Raw genomic sequence first — 18,059 nt, forward strand, 5'->3', positions numbered from 1 at the left:
GGCCATGTCCATTTGCGTAAGAGTTAGACACTATACAAGCTTGGACTGTTAAGTAGTATTCATTTCAAATAATGGCCATCTCCAGCAAGATAGAATCTATCCATCTCCATTTGATTTTCAATGGCATTTTGATTGCATAAATCCCCACTATCAACAACTTGAGGATTACCATCAATGGCAAACTAAACTAGACAATCCAATAAATATTGCTGGGATAAGAACAGGTCAGATGCTGGGAATTTTACAATAACCTCTCCTGACTCCTCAGCCTGGCCACCATTCTATAAGGCACAAATCAGGAGTGTCATAAGATACTTTCCACTTACCACAACAACACGCAAGAACATTGACACCATCCAGCCTATCTAATTAGCACCCATTCACCACCTTCATCATTCACTCTCTCCACCGCTGATACAGCAACGCTTACCATCTATCTTCAAGATGCACTGCAGAAAATCACCCAGGCTCCTGGGTGACAAAACCTTCCAAACCTGTGACCTCTCCCACTTAGAAGAACAAGGCCAACATGAGATGGAATGGTGCAGAAAGTTTTAATGTGATAAAATAAAAAATATATAAATTTTATCTCTTAAGTACAGCACAATGTGGTATTTTATTATTTAGCCATTTATTAAGATTACTCATTTTATTTGTACAAATTACTGTACCTCACTATTTTGTCTTCTGTACATAATCAGGTAGGCTGTTTTTGACCTGCAAAATATTAAACAATTAACTTAATACAGAAAACAACATTTCTTATGATTTGTAATAATACATACGATTTTGCATTCTTCACATCAAATTCTGCAAAGTTCCAATGTCTTGGCCTATCAACCTAATTTTTCAAAGCCGATTTAAATACTTTGTAATTTCTCTTTCGCGGAATCACATCACAAACAATTTTTGCACAATTTACCTACTGCACAACATTATGGCTCCAAAATTCAGTTTAGGTGACCGTTTAGATGCAAAAAAAAAACCCTGCTGTTTTCATCCAGCAACTTGGTGAGAACATTAGCATCGGTCAATGTGAATGGGCAAGAAGGATGCAGACATGGCAGATTGTGATGCCAGTCAACAACTAATATTGATTTGACAACTGATCTGCTATTTTTGGAGTCTCATAATAGTTAACAACTTATTTTAAACACAAACATTCAGCAGCACTATTAAGTCCCCACTACTTCTATTTAAAGGGATCATCAACAACTTTGAGTTATAGAGTCATAGAGATGTACAGCATCTTTGTTCCCTTTGTTCCAACTCATCCATACGGACCAGATATCCTGATCTATTCTAGTCCCATTTGCCACCACCTGGCTCAATTCCCGCTAAGCCCTTCCTATTCATATACCCATCCAGATGCCTTTTAAACACTGCAATTGTACTAGCCTCCACCTCTTCCTCTGGCACCTCAAGTAGATTAACTGCTTCTTAATTTCTACAGTTTTTATGCTGAGTTTTTGGACTGACTTGGTGTTTGCAGGATCTGAGTGCTTTTGTTAAATACTTATAGGATTTTGTGCTGCACTCGAGAAGTGATTGGAACGATACGATGATAGTGCAATTGGTAGGGGATAGTGCTGTTAAAAAAAGTGACATTGCCTGGCCTCCCCAACCTGTCCTTTATTGCGAAGATTCAGCTGGGTTAAAGATATGCTGCACATTTCTGGGATCTTAGTATTGCAAGCTGAAGCCGGAAATTGTGGGACAGATGCAGAGTAAAACAGGTCAATGCGGAAACAGCAAAGCAGCATTAGTGATTGCCGCACTCAGAAAAATAGAGCCATGATTTTTCCGTCTTATTTAAAATGTTTTACCCAGAAGGCACCTCCCCTTTTACTGCAGCAAGCCAATTTTAAGCAGCATAAATTAACTTTAAATGGTACTTCACTCGAATCGAACACCCCCATTGACACATGCAGCCATTCAACAATGTGTTGAGCATTCGGCTGCATGCCAGCATTTTTATAATTATCAAGGAGCAGAAAATTTGTTTGCTTCGGGACAGAGTTTAATTGGCCATAATGATGCTGAACTCTAATTTGGGGGCTATCCAATTTAGCATCTAAAAGGATTTTAAATAGCTCGTTGAAGTCACTCATAGCCTTACTTTTCTCAAAGCAAACAAATGCTTGCAGCTTGGATTGAGTATTAAATAAACTTGATATCTACCTGAAAGAATTTTCCTTCTTCTTTTGCTAAAACGACATTCACAGGAGCCACACAAAAGGAGACCAAAAACAAAATTAAAGTACAAGAGTTCAAGAATTGGATACATCAAAACTATTATGATAATACCTAAAACTGAAAGTTAATCAATGGTACATTTAGAGTGTATAGGGTACATTGGGTGCATAAACACCTCCACTTTAGCAGAACATTAAATAGAAACTAGCAATAATACGTTTATGAGGTAACATGAGTTTACAAGTTTATAAGGGATTTATTTGTCTATTTCAGTGCATATTTGATAACTTCCATTCAAGTTTCTAAATACTAATACTGCCAATGTCGATAAATATTTACTATTCCCATATTAAGAATAACAAAATTGGCAAATATGTAGTTGTTGATTTTCCACTTTAGTTTTCACAAGGACTTCTGTTAAGGCAGAGATGCCCACAGAGTTGGGTTGTTAATGCTACTAACAAAGTTGCATAAAAGTAGAACTATATTTAAGTGTGGGGTGTAGTTGGGGCATGTAGGTGGATCTGGAGATGGACTGGGTCACAATATGTTTCCATTGTGCAATTCAACAGGAACTTTATTTACAGGAATGTGAAACAAACCTCATAAAACATTAGATGACTACTTCAAATAAATATTGCATTACACAACTGTATGAACCAAGTATTTGCTTCATATGCCAGTTAAGTACCATCTAGTCATTTTGTTATTGTATTCAGATTTGAAGAGGATCTTTGTCAAAAACCATATTCACATTATTGAAATGTATTCCTGGGGACTTCACCTAAGACAAATACGTGCTCTGCCACCCCAGGGCATGTTCGTAATGGGCATTTTGCGAGTGTCCCCCTTGATCCTGCTGGATGAACTGGAGGAGGACATGAGGATACCAGTCTTAACAGTTCAAGGTTCTGTAGAAGAGAAGGACAGGGAGGAAGTGGTATTCTTTCTTCTGGGTACAAGTCATGTTTCTCACTCTAGAGCTTCTTCACCTGGACTTCCATTGCTAGGTTTAAGAAGTACTGGGTCCTCCCTAGGCCTCAGCCAGAAACCTACCATCAAGCATCAGTAGTACATGCCACATCTTTAATGGAAATAACTGTCTGGAGCTTCATAAAAATTGCCTATAATCAGTGCTTAATTATTACATTTGTAAGTGTCTGTTCCAGCAAGATTCCAATTATGGTAATCAGCAATTGAGTTGAAGAATGTGTGGTTAAAAAATACAGATTTCCAGACTGGCTCGTTTTATGAGCACAAAACTCACTCCGCACTTATTTTCACCTTTTTACCAAAATAAACTTATATTTTACTGATTGCTGTTACCTTATCAATCTTTTCATCATTGAAGATATACCAACAATTTCCACATTTGATTTCAGCATAGTAGTGGCCACACTCATATTCCCCAACGTGGTGCCATATTGCAAACAGCTCATACTTTTCCACCTAAGATGAAGAGAAATGAAACAGCAGGAGATGATTTCTTTCCCTGTAGTAATATTGATTCTCTTACATACAACTTCAACTTTTCCTGCGGTGACTGATTTTTGTCATAGCACAACTACAAGAGGACAGGACATTGACAGGCATGCAAATAGAACCAACGAAGCATTGGAGCAGGAATGCCAACATCGAAAGATGGAGTGTCCCAATGCTATCAAAGGAGGGGATGGTCATTTCAGAAAGATACTCCAGGTCTCTAATGAAGGATAAAACCTGAGGTGAGTCCTTTCAACTGACTAACTGTTGAATATCTCCAGTATATCGTGCTTTGATTTCAGGATCTATACATTTTCTGTTTTGATCCTTCAAAATGAACACAATTTCACGTTAAATTTATTATGTTAGAGGCACTATAGAAATACAAGTTGAAATATAGACAAATGTCAATTTTCACATCACATGTCTGATTCAACAGGATGAAATAAATTGCCAGATGTTGTGTTTTCCTGGTCCTTTTTTTTGAATACTGCTACACGACTGTTTACATCTAGCTGAAGTGATGCATATCTGAAGTGAATGGGACCAAGTGATTCTTATTCATTTTGAGATCCTTGATTGGGGCAGTTTGGCCTAGGCCAATCAGGGAGCCCTGTCTGACAAAGATTAACAGGAGATTTACAGAGTCTCCAGATTTCAGAGACTGCCTCTGAGCTGGCTGGTTGCAGCCAGTGTACTGTACACATGAAATAAATGGTGACAGGATACCTCTGTGCAGATATTTCAATGGCATTAGAAGAAAACAGTATGCCTGAAGAACATTCACTCGCAAGAGTTGGCGAGAAGCATTTCTGGCATCATGCCATTATTTTGGAAGCTTGACTCATTCGATCCTGCCATTGAAAACTGGGCCCAGTATATGGAAAGAATGTAATATATTTTCCAGGCAAATCACATCAGGGCAGATGAAAAGGCAAGATTAATCCTCAGGTCAGTTTGAAATGCCGACAAATGTAGGCAAATCCTTCTGGCTGCTTGTGGACCTGCAGCCTTTTCAGTTATTAGGCTTTTAACTTTCCCAGAGACACAGACAAAAAAGCTACCAAGAGTTGATGAATTTGGTTAAGGAACATTACGGCCGCAAACCACCTCAAATTCTGAGACACTATCAGTTTTATTTGGCTGGGCAAAAATCTCCCAGGAGAAACTACCAGAGAAATAGCAGGCATAAATCCCCAGACTCAGGTGGGGAGGCGTGTAGTGAATGGTAGCAGATGGATCTTATTGCATGGAGATCCCTGATTGGCCCAGATTAACAGGCCGATCAGGAAGCCCTGGCTGACAGAGATAAATAGGGGATTCAGAAAGTCTCCTGACATCAGGGACTAACTCTGAGATGGCTGGTCACAACCAGTGTACAGTGCACATGTAAATAAAAGTGACTTGGGGATGGGATACAGGTCTCTGCAGTTATTTCAATATCATAGTCCAATATCATGGATTAACAGGATTCACTATATAGAAAACCATTTAAAGAATAACCATTTGGGTGAATTGGTGAAAATTACCAGTACCTCTAGAATGGTTTCCAGCAAAAAGTACCAACCTCTACAAGAAATGAAACTCCAGGAACTAAAGCAACTCACGTGAAGAATATTCTGCTCTTAGTTCTACATGTGAGAGTGAGTGTGAAAAAAAAAACAGATGGGATATCCTAAACAATGCACATGGGAAAACAGATCATGTGTCTACTAAATGTTTAAGTGCTCACACAGTGGGCTTTTTTCCCATATCATTCCAAGGCAATGATAACCTACCCTTCGAAAAGCTGCCAGCCAATAAGAGGCCAGCAGCCACTGTGAGCATCAGAGGTCACAGCTTCAGATGACACAATAACCCAGAGGAGTGAGTGCATTGTTTACCATTACAGGTGCATTGGGAGGTTCTCATAGACAAAGGCATGAAGTTGGCTTTCAGTGTTTCCTTCTGGCTCTCAGCCATTCAATCCCTTTTGCCTCCCCAAATAATTCTCAGATTGTGGCAGCTCAAGGCCTCACAAGTAACCTGGAAGGCCGACTTTTCAGTTTTACCTTTTCAGAAGACTGCCACTGTTCTCGCCTGTTAATCATGGCATTGGCATGTAAAGGCTTTAATTGGACCACTTAAGGCTCCCATTTGGTAATGGGGCAGAAAGTCCTTCTCATATTGAACTTAATTTCTGTGGTGGTGCACAGGGGACAGGTAACTCTCTGATGCAAACAACCCTGGTCATCTTTCTCTTCTGCCACCTTTCCTGTGCTTTTCAAGATGAGGAGATTAGACCACAAGAATCTGATCATGTTCCAAAACAGGGTGGTCTTGAAGAAAGTTTCCCCTCTCTGGACTGGTGTGAGAAATGGTGACAATGTTGCCAATGCACAGTGAAAATGGGGGAAAAATGACAGATTCTTGATGTGCAGAGAAGTTTTCCCTATTTTGCCTATGAGCCCTAAATGGTGACTTTAGAACCTTGCCGAGAGTGGCAAGTACAAGACTTTGCATCTCATTAAATCCCCAATTCATCCAACAGCTGCTCTGACATTCCTATATGCACCATGCCCACCAACCAGCTCAATCCTTCCTCCGCACAAGTTGTCACCAGCAAACCACCTCCCTCACCACATCAACATGCCTGCTCTCAGACTAACTCAAATACCACATCAAGCGTTTGCTACTTTGAAGCTCAGAGACATTTATGAGACACAAACCTCAGGATGCTTTTGGACTGACAGGAGCACGCACATCCTGTAGATGTTAGCTTACTTTCTTAGTGCTCACTCATTTACTTGGAGTTTGACACCTGTGTTTGCTTCACATTGCTTTCTTAGTGCCCGCTGGTTTCAACTCAAGTATAGGCAGCAGCCTCTGCATGGTGCACATTGCTTTCTCAGCACACAGAACCTTTACCACTGATTTACAAGCTGCCAGCCTCTGTGGCTGACCTTGCATTTTAAAGAGAAACAGGCAGCTAATGACAGTGTGGAGCACTGAACACTCCCATCTGTCAGTCAGATATAGGGTGGACATGCTGCTGTAAGATAAGTCAACATCAGACCTGCAGCATATACCAGCAGCCTTTGCAGCAAGGACATTTGCTTTAAGCACAAGCAATGGGCATGAGTGAAGGTCAAAGGGAAAGAGTCATTAGTCAAGGGTAAAGGAGAATTACAGTTAATCAGCAGGTATCGTCAGTCAGCTATTCATCTGGTGACAATCCAGGGTTTAGCCATGGTAAAACATTTGATTCTATCACAGCCTAGGAATTTCTGTCTTTACAGTCTGAAGATTGAGTCACAGTCAGTCCTACAGATCAAGTGCAGAGATTCAGGGATTACAGGTAGTTTAGTCAACGTGATGTGGAGACTATAGATCAAGAGAGGCCCAGGGTAGTTTGAGCTGTCCTTGCCAGATCAGTCCAGAGGAAATTGTCACTCATGGAGGTTTCATCAATAATGGTCAGGGGGTTAATCGGGGACATATCAATGGAGATCTGGGGAAAGCAATAAGCACAAGTCTGGGACTAGGTTTCATTGTATTGGGGTGCTGAGGGAATTGTGAAACTAACAACTTCAAGTCAGAGGGTGGGACTTCAGTCAAAGGGAACTCTGAAAGTAGGAGCTTCAAACAAGTGATGATAGCTCTAATTTCTACATGGAGAGGGTATAGGTATTGGGAATTCCCAGGTTTAGGTTCCTGGGTAAAGTGGGCACATTAATAGCAATTTAAAGGAGTTCCAACAAAATAGCAGGAATGGGGAGCATAGAGACCGAAACACACTGGGGCCATAGGGACAGCAACAGAAAAGGGAACATGAATAATGGATGGAAATTCATGACTTACAGGCAGAGGCTGCAAATCTTTGACATTAATATGAAGATGGAACCTTATCATGTTGGATCAAGTGTCAACGACACTATAACTTCACAAAATGGTTGTCATCCCATGCAGAGTGGGTCAAGTGAGTTACCATCATTTTTCATGAGGGACAAAGTTAACCTCTTCATTTTTGGAAAAATGTGAGCATAATGCCTCCACTAATTAATACTACCCATCTGGCTTCAATTTGTATTTCATTAGCAGGACATTTATTGTCCGAGGATAAGGTCTCTATGCTCCAGCAAAAACAAATCCATTGTATTATGTGCAATTGTCTCCTTGTCGAGTCTGCTGAACAAAATGCCATAACAACAAGGAATGTAAAAGCAGAACCTGAAGTCCCATTTCACTCCCATGATAAATTTGGATAACATACTGTCATTATTTTTGGAATTTGAATTTTTGAAACATACCAAGCTTAAATTTTAGATTCAGTTCTGCAAGTCATTACTTTTTAAAAGGTCACCAAGTCATTTGGAACACTGCCCCAAATGCTTTATTTCTAAGAATGCATGTGATTCTGTAAAGTGCCAGCAACCTATTTTGGTATTAATTGATGGAATGTCTATAATGCTGAGTTCATGACAGAACAAGAACCCAGACTGGGCCCTTGTTTAGCTTTTGATCTCAGTCCAGAATAATTAAGTTTTCAGTTCAGAAGAGAGGCTTTACCCAAGCAAAAAGAGTTTAGTTTGTTAAGTCTTTAAACTGTGAGAGTTTGTATGGACTTGATGTGTCAAATGGCCTGTTTCTGCACTGTAGAGATTCTATGACTCTATCTCTGCCACCCAATTTTTGCCAATTTCAAACCTGAAGATATTATATTCAATTCCCTCATCTCAACCATTAATAGATTATTATGAAGAGCCAAGAGGGGGCAGGAGAAGTTGTTGGCAGATAGGATCAAGGAAAACCCTAAAGCTTTTTGTAAGTATATCAGGAACAAAAGAATGACTACAGTAAGATTAGGGCCAATCAAGAACAGTAGTGGGAAGTTGTGCATGAAGTCTGAGGAGATGGGAGAATTGCTAAATGAATATTTTTCATCAGTATTCACACTGGGAAAAGACAATGTTGTCGAGAATACTGACATACAGGCTACTAGACTAGACAGGACTGAGGTTCACAAAGAGAAGGTGTTAGCAATTCTGGAAAGTTTGAAAATGGATATAAATCCCCTGGGCTGGATGGAATTTATCCTAGGATTTTCTGGGAAGTCAGGTAGGAGATTGCAGAGCCTGTGGCTTTGATCATCATGCCATCATTGTCTACAGGAATAGTGCCAGAAGACTGGAGAATAGCAAATGTTGTCCCCTTGTTCAAGAACGAGAGTGAGAGACAACCCTGATAACTACAGACCAGTGAGCCTTACTTCAGTTGTGGGTAAAGTGTTGGAAAAGGTTGTAAGAGATAGAATTTATAATCATCTCGAAGGGACTAAGTTAATTAGGGACAGTCAACACAGTTTTGTGAAGGGTAGGTCATGCCTCACAAACCTTATTGAGTTCTTTGGGAAGGTGACCAAACAGGTGGACGAGGGTAAAGCAGTTGATGTGGTGTATATAGATTTCTGTAAGGTATTTAATAAGGTTCCCCACAGTAGGCTATTGCACAAAATACAGAGGCTTGAGATTGAGAGTGATTTAGTGTTTTGGATCAGAAGTTGGCTAGCTGAAAGAAGACAGAGGGCGGTGACTGAGTGGGAAACGTTCACCCTAGAGTTCAGTTACTAGTGGTGTACCGCAAGGATCTGTTTTGGAGCCACTGTTATTTATCATTTTTATAAATGACCTGGATGAGAGCATAGAAGCATAGGTTGATAAATTTGTGGATGACACTAAGGCCGATGGAGTTGTGGACAGTGCTGAAGGATGTTACATGTTATAGAGGGACTTAGATAAGCTGCAGAGCTGGGCTGTGAGGTGGCAAATGGAGTTTTATGTGGAAAAGTGTGAGGTGATTCATTCTGGAAGGAGCCAACAGAAATAAAGAGTACTGGGCTAATGGTAAGATTCTTGACAGTGTAGATGAGCAGAGAGATCTCGGTGTTCATGTTGCCACCCAGGTTGATTGGGTTGTTAAGAAGACATACGGTGTGTTAGCTTTTATTGGTAGAGGAACTGACTTTTGGAGCCATGAGGTCATGCTGCAGCTGTATAAAACTCTGATGCAGCCGCACTTGGAGTATTGCTTACAGTTCTGGTCACCGCATTATAGGAAAAATGTGGAAGCTTTGGAAAGGGTTCAGAGGCAATTTACTAGGATGTTGCCTGGTATGGAGGGAAGGCTGAGGGACTTGAGGCTGTTTTCATTAGAGAGAAGAAGATTGAGAGGTGAATTAATTGATACATACAAGATAATCAGGAGGTTAGATAGAGTGGACAGTGAGAGTCTTTTTCCTCAGATGTATATGGCTAGTACGAGGGGACATAGTTTTAAATTTAGGGGTGATAGGTATAGGACAGAAATCAGAGGTAGTTTCTTCACTCTGAGAGTAGTAGGGGTGTGGAATGCCTTGCCTGCAACAGTAGTAGACTTGCCAATTTTAAGGGCATTTAAATGGTTATCGGATAATTAAATGGATGAAAATGGAATAGTGTATGATAGATTGGCTTCAGATTGATTCCACAGGTTGGCGCAATATTGAGGACAGAAGGGACTATTCTGAACTGTAATGCACTATGTTCTATTGTGAATAGCTGGGATACAAACAATGGTCCCTGGGGTATCCCACTAATCACTGAGTGCAACCTGGAAAAAGAACTTTTTATCCTTACTCTGTGTTTCCTGTCTGTCAACCAGTTCATGATTCAAGTCAGTTCCCTACTTCTTGCACTTTAATGTTAAATATGATTTTTTTTCTTCATGCAACTTTAAATAATGCCTTTTGAATGTCCAAGTAAACCATCTCCACCAGCTTCCCCTTATCAACTCTGTAGTTATAGCATCAGAAAATTCCAATAGATTTACAAGCTTGATTTCCTTTCCATAAATCCTTGCTGACACACGAGGATTAGTTATCATCATAATCACCATGGAAATCAGTATTAATACAGAAAACAAAATGTGCATAAGAAAAGTTTTATTTCATCAACCATATATTTGATACAACTTTACTATATATACTGCAATAACTACAGTTCTAGAAATTAAATATATAATATCAAACATTCCATTAAAGATCCTGGGGTGTTGGTTTGGGGCTGAGGGGAGATTTAACTTTTAGCAATAGTCTAAAATGGGTGACATAGCAATTGAATCAATTGCTTATTGTACTGATTTTTTTTGTTCTTACTCATTGATTTCTTACCTTGGCTATTGTTGGTTTGAAACACCATTCATTGGCATTATCCTGTACAGAAATTGAATTGAAAGCAATAGTAAATATAAAATGAATTATATTCGCTGTATGGCATGACATTTTCAGATCAAGTTGGTTCAGAATAAGCAATACACTTGAAGTACTAAATGTTGTAAATGGATTGCATATGCAAACATTTGCCTAATACGTTGGACTATGAAACTCTGCTGACTTTATAAATAAGCCATCAAGTGCTATGAAACATTCCAAATCATTTAGAACATTTGGTGTAGCAGTTTCACATACTTACTAGCACCCCTGATATCAAGTACTTAACAAAACAGACAACAAAACATGAAGAATGATTATTTGAGGCTGTGCAGGCCATTTTCTTTTTCATCCTGGAGATGATATTAGTGGGGTGGAGCATATGATTAGGAGCCTGAGTAGGCCACTCCAACACACTTCATGATTTAATTCATGGGTGATCTCATTACACCATATTCCCATCTCACCATCATAATCCATCATCTCCCTGCTGCTAAAGGATGTATCTACCTCTGTCTTAAAAATATTCAAAGGTTCTGCTTCCACTGACTTTTGAGAAAGAGAATTCCAAAGTTAACAAACCTCAAAAAAAATTATCCTCACTTCTGTTTTAAATTGGTGATTCCATACTTTTAGGGCAGCCTGGTGGCTCCATGGTTAGCATTGCTGCCTCACAGTGCCAGGGATCTGGGTTCGATTCCAGCCTCGGGTGACTGTTGATGTGGAGTTTGCAGATTCTCCCTGTGTCTGTGTGGGTTTCCTCCAGATGCACTGGTTTCCTCCCGCACTCCAAAGATATGCAGGTTAGGTGAATTGGCCATGCTAAATTGCCCATAGTGCTTCAGTGGATGTGTAGGTCAGGGGAAATGTAAAGTAATAGAGTAGGGGAATGGTTCTGTCTGTGTTACTCTTCAGAGGGTCAGTGTGGACCTGTCTGGCCAAAGGGTCTGTTTCCACACTGTAGGGATTCTATGGTTTTTCATCAATGGCATTCATGTTTCAATCAAATCATCTCTCACTCTTTGAAACTCCAGCAGCTGTAAACCTAGCCTATCTGGCTTCTGCTCAAAAGGCAAATCATCCATTTCAGGTATTAATCTCGCAAAACTTCTCTGAACTGCTTTCAAAGCATTTGCTTTCTTTTTTAAATAAGGAGACCAATACGTACATAATATTCCAGACAGTCTCACCTATGTCCTGCATAATTGTAGCAGAAACCCAATACTTTTGTACTTAATTACCCTTACAATAAATGGTAACATGATTTCCAAATTACTTCCTGTCCCTTTTGTGACTCCTGTCCAAAACAGTCAGATCTTTCTGCATCTCACAGCTCTGCAATCTTTCATATTTGTACTTTTTCTTCCAAAACAGACAACTTTTCATTTTCAGTTGCCTGATCTTTGCCCACTGACATCCCCTGTACATAGCCCTTTGTAGCCTACTTACATCCTCATCACAACTTAATTTACCACACAGCTTTGAGTCAACAGCAAAGTTAACTTCTGCACTTCAATCCCTCCATCCAAGTCAATTATAAATTATGAAAATAATTGAGACCCCAGCACTGATACCTGAGACACATCTCTCATTATATCTTGCCAACTAGAAAAAGACCACTTATGCCCACAAGTTGTGACGTACAAGGCATCACATTAGTGTGGGATAAGCTATATAGACATCTTTATGTGTCTGTCATTTTTCTCTCTGATGATTATCTGAAACAATCTCGATATATAAACCTGACCCTGATATGAGGTTTCCATCATACATCCACATCATCACTATGGTTGCCTGTTTCCACCTCAGTAACAGTGTTCACGTTTGGCCAATCTCAGTTTATCAAGCAAGACCTCAGTTCTAACACTCCAAAGCACCTTTCATTCTGATCTCTTGAACATCCTCATTTTTTATCATTCTATCATTGATGGCTACGTCTTCAAATGCCTGGGCACTAATCTTTTGAATTTCCATCCTAAATTTCACCACCTTTAGTATCCTTAATATGGAAATCCCAGTCCTCTGGAATGGAGAATTCTAAATATTCAGTGTTTGAGTGAAGGTCCTCATCTTAGTTCTAAATGATCAACAACTTACACTGCAAATGTACTCCTGTGCTCTAGACTCTCAAGCCACCAGAAATAACCTCTTAGTGTCTACCCTATTAAGTCCCGGTAAAATCTTCTAATTTTTATTGCAGTCACCTCTTATTCTTCCAAACTATAGAAAGCACAGGACCAATTTACTCAGCTTTTCATCATAAGTCAAGCCTCTCAGTCCTGGAACCAAGATAGTGAACCTTTGCTGTACTGCTCCCACTGAAGGTATATCCTTCTTTAAAGAATGAGACCTAAACAGTGCACAGCACCATACATGCACACAATTACTCATGGCTTTGGTGGGATTGTGCCTGGAGCATCTTGTATTAAAGAAAAATATGCCATTTGTCTTTCTATTTGCCTGCAGTACATGCATGCCGACTTTGTGTTTTTCCTAGTTGGAGCACATAGTTTGCATGAAGTGGCAATCCCATTAATGGTTGCATTGTTCATGTAAATATCTCTACCAAAGTCCACTTTCCAACCAATTACTACTCTCATCTCATTCAGTAAAAATGTTGGTTTTCCCCACAAAATTATATTCTTGTAAATTGTTCTGAGTGCAAAATGAAAAGCTGTAATAAAGTGCCCTTTTCATCAATCCTGAAGTAACTAAACCTGTGAGCGAAATTTGTCACTATAAACTAATGCTATAAATGAAGGGATGTACAAAAATTAAAATGATGCAGTGAAAATTAGCAATATACCACTATGTAATGACACTTCCAAACTTCTGCTCCTGATTTAATCCCAAGTATAATAATACTAGGTAATGATAATGATGATATTTTTAAAGAATTCATTACAACATAATCTTCCAGCAAAACATGTACTACAAACTACTCTCCATTAAAATGTTAGTATGAAATGTATTGGCAAGTACCCTTACCAGGGATTTGTAAAATTGCAAAGTCAACGGAATTGAAATCTGAAGATGAATTTTTTGGTAATGCTTTCCGTTGCTGGCAACTCCAAATCGTTTTAGTTGAAATGTGAGAAGTTGAGGTAACTGTTTAAAATAATATCGCTGAAAAACAGAAGAGTAATTTACTGTAAACATTCTTAAAAGGTGACTTATGAAAATTTAAAATAAAGCCTTTTTTCAGTGTCATTCATAATTAAAATGGAAAATACTGTATGTCAAAGGATTATGTTCCAGGGAGACTGAAATATCATGGTAGTCCCACAAATTTACTCCATTGTCTGGGATGGTCAATTCTGAGTGCAGGAACTCTTCAAATAAGCCTCCATCTCTGAGTTACAGTCAAATACTTTGGAGGATTCTGACTTACCTACCTTGGTAATTACCTAGAAATGCTAAACAGATTAAAACAATTCTAATACTGGGTACCTTGACAAGTGAGGAACTAGCCCCTCACTTCTCCAACTGGTTTGCCTCTGACCCCCACCTTCTATCATCACTCTACAGCACCACTTATCCCATAACCATCCCACTGACTTTCCAAATCTGTATTTGCTGCTGATTCAACCTCATCACTTCCACTACCTTGATTAAACCAACCCCTACGTAAGACCCCACCTGACTAGCCCTGAGGCATGATGAATGCCCATGTGATCTAACCTGTCTATACTAATATAACCTGATTATCCCCAAAGTCCAGTCCTAATACCCGTGAGACCCAAAAGTCTATGCACTCAATCTCTCAATCTTCTGTCAACCTATCACTTCAGGCACCCACCACTCTAACCCGTCACCCACCTATTTTCTCTCCAAAGCTTCTCAAACAGGAATTGGAATTCAAAATTCTCCAGCTCACTGGAATGCAGCAGTTAGTGCCCTATAAAGGGCATTTGGCCTCTGTGAAGATTCTCACTGCTGCTCCCTGGAAAGGTTTCTGTAGGATCCTCTTTTGGAAGACAACCTAAAACAACTGTAAAATGGTATGTAAGAAATTTTGCCTGACTTGCATTGGTAAACAGGGATGCCGACCCAGATTGGAGGACTTAGGTCAATGTTTTTAAGATATTACAAATATATCCACTTCCTTTTTAAAATGTTGTTTGTGTCTACATTTTGAATGAAAACTGCCTGTGTAAAATTGTCACGCTGTAATAATACACTCGCTTCTCGGTTCTGAGTGAGCATCCAACATTACTAAAGTTTCATGGAGATGATTTCATGTTGAAAGAAAACTGACTATATCCATACTGTCTGTATTCCATTCCTCATCACGCCCCTTTGTTAACAGTCAATTGCTTATGAAATTATATAAGCTGTCATTGGCAACAGATTGGAAAACTTACTGTTTTTGTTTTAGTCTTTTTATTACAGGTGTCGCAATAAGGTGCATTATCATAATCCAGGGTAACAGCTTCCAAAAACATTTTGAGCGATTCTTCCTTTAGAAAGAAAATAACAGGTTAGAATTTTAAAAGTCCATGTGACATCTATGGTAAAACACAAACTAGCATGTTGCCATTTCCAATTGTTTCAACAGAGTATATGCTCTTAATGCACATATTACACTGTAAATCATCATCCACATGCAATTGTACCCGTAATGCCACTCCAGCTCCTGCCATGTAAGCTTTTAGCTTATCAACCACTTAAAAGCACAAAATTAAATATTAAGAGATTTGAGTCTTAAAGTGAGACTTGATACCATTTTCTGTAACACGTTAAGAATGCAAACATTTGAAAAGGTTATCACTGAACTACTGTAAGTCACATATTTTCATTTGAATCACAGCAGCACTACATGTGACGTGATAAGTGTACATGCTCTTTGTATTCCACTATCAATTCCCTATGGTATAAATCTTAATATAGTCTTGCAACTGGAGTTTCTTTTCAGACATAACAGCACCTATATTTAAGGCAGGAGAATTTCACCACTCTAGACAGGATAGCAATATGAAATCCTTCAACAACAAGGATAAGTAGCACTATATTTGGATTTATCTAAAATTTATAAAAAATGCCCAATACAATCAATACTAAAATCACAAATTTCAAACAGATAGCTGGGTTTCTCTTTTATATTAAACACTTTTCTGTGGATACCTAAAAGAACATAAGTGATTTTTTTAAATTCACTTGTGGGATGTGGGTATTACTGGCCAGCATTTATTGTCTGTCTCAAGGTGCCCTTGACTGCTACAGCCCACATGTTGTAGTTAGACCCACAATGCCAACAGGGAGGGAATTCTAACATCTTAACCCAGCTATAGCGAAGGAACAGCGATACATTTCCAGGGCAGGATGATGAATGGCTTGGGGGGGAACTTGGTGACATTCCCACATATCTGCTGCCCTTGTCCTTGATAGGTTATTGTTTTGGAGATGTTGTCAAAGGATCTTGTGAATTTCTGCAGAGCATTTTGTAGATAGTATATACTGCTGCTATTGAATGTTGACAATTAAAGGAGACAAAACTTGTGAACGTAGTGCCAATCAAATGGCTGCTTTGTCCTGATCGGTGTCATGCTTCTTGAGTGTTGTTGAGCTACACCCATCCAGGCAAGTGGGGAATAATCACACTCCTGACTTGCATCTTGTGGACGATGGACAGGCTTTTGGGAGTCAGGAGGTCAGTTACTCACCAAAGTAATCCTAGCCTCTGTCCTGCTATTGTAGTCATTGTGTTTATATGGTAAGTCCAGTTGAGTGTCTAGTCAATTGTAATCCTCAGGATGTCGACAGTTGGTGATTCAGTGATGGTAACACCATTGAATGTCAAGGCACACAGTGATTAGATTCTATCTTATTTGAGATGGTCATTGCCTGACATTTGTGTGGTGTGTTTGTTACTTGCCATTTGTCTGCCCAAGCCTGGATATTGCCCAGATCTTGTTGCAATTGAAAATAGACTGCTTCAGTATCTGGGAGTTCTGAATAATGCTGAACATTGTGCAATCATTGGTGAGCATCTCCATGTCTAAGTTTATGATGGAAGGAGGGTCATCTGTGGAGCAGCTGAAAATAGTTGGGCCGAGGCCACTATTCTGAGGAATTCCTGCAGTGATGGGTAGACCATTGGGATTGCAATTGGCCAGGATGGATTTAGCCCGCTTTATGTGACCAGTTTTAATCTGGGCATTGTTTTCCAAACTAATTGGATCGGTACCAGTATTGCTGCTGCACTAGCACTCCATGGTTAGGGACATAGCTAGTTTTATAATATAACATTTCAACAACATATACCAGGGCTTGCTGTGGTCTATTGCTTTTGGGTTGAGACTTTTCTGGATAACATATGTGAAGAATAGAATAGCTAATAATATGGTGATCTGCCACCATGACACCATTAACTTCCAGAACATAAGGCTGAGGCATGGCTTACATACTAGTGAAGAATTTAGACAATAGGTGCAAGAGTAGGCCATTCTGCCCTTCGAGCCTGCACCACCATTCAATATGATCATGGCTGATTATCCTTAAACAGTATCTTGTTCCTGCCTTATCTCCGTAACCCTGATTCCACTATCCTTGAGAGCTCTATCCAACTCCTTCTTAAATGAATCCAGAGACTGGGCCTCCACTGCCCTCTGGGACAGAGCATTCCACACAGCCACCACTCTCTGGGTGAAGATGTTTCTCCTCATCTCTGTCCTAAATGGTCTACCCCGTATTTATAAGCTGTGTCCTCTGGTTCGGCACTCACCCATCAGCGGAAACATGTTTCCTTCCTCCAGAGTGTCCAATCCTTTAATAATCTTATATGTCTCAATCAGATCCCCTCTCAGTCTTCTAAACTCAAGGGTATACAAGCCCAGTCACTCCAGTCTTTCAGCGTAAGGTAGTCCCACCATTCCAGGAATTGACCTCGTGAACCTACGCTACAATCCCTCAATAGCCAGAATGTCTTTCCTCAAATTTGGAGACCAGAACTGCACACAGTACTCCAGGTGTGGTCTCACCAGGGCCCTGTACAGCTGCACAAGAACCTCTTTGCTTCTATACTCAATCCCTCTTGTTATGAAGCCAGCGTGCTATTTAACCTTCTTCACTACCTGCTGTACCTGCATGCTTACCTTCATTGACTACAAAGATCCCTTTGTACTGCCCCTTTACCTAAATTGATTCCACTGAGGTA

General features: G+C 39.7%; 1 protein-coding gene across 2 annotated transcripts in view; it reads right to left on the reverse strand.

The window, feature by feature from the left end:
• The window catches only part of LOC122555819 (ubiquitin carboxyl-terminal hydrolase 47-like), a 39,771-nt gene that overhangs the window by 5,796 nt on the left and 15,916 nt on the right, over positions 1 to 18,059 (reverse strand). For both annotated transcript variants that reach the window (XM_043701993.1, XM_043701992.1), the window contains exons 6-11: positions 15,268 to 15,363; positions 13,892 to 14,029; positions 10,865 to 10,906; positions 3,523 to 3,645; positions 2,182 to 2,207; positions 672 to 717 (exon numbers count right to left, since the gene is read on the reverse strand). In XM_043701993.1, coding sequence (XP_043557928.1) covers positions 672 to 717; positions 2,182 to 2,207; positions 3,523 to 3,645; positions 10,865 to 10,906; positions 13,892 to 14,029; positions 15,268 to 15,363 — 471 coding nt within the window. The remainder of the gene's footprint in view (positions 1 to 671; positions 718 to 2,181; positions 2,208 to 3,522; positions 3,646 to 10,864; positions 10,907 to 13,891; positions 14,030 to 15,267; positions 15,364 to 18,059) is intronic.

The sequence above is a fragment of the Chiloscyllium plagiosum genome, chromosome 13 (genome assembly GCF_004010195.1).
Source record: "Chiloscyllium plagiosum isolate BGI_BamShark_2017 chromosome 13, ASM401019v2, whole genome shotgun sequence".
In the NCBI taxonomy this organism is placed as follows: domain Eukaryota; kingdom Metazoa; phylum Chordata; class Chondrichthyes; order Orectolobiformes; family Hemiscylliidae; genus Chiloscyllium; species Chiloscyllium plagiosum.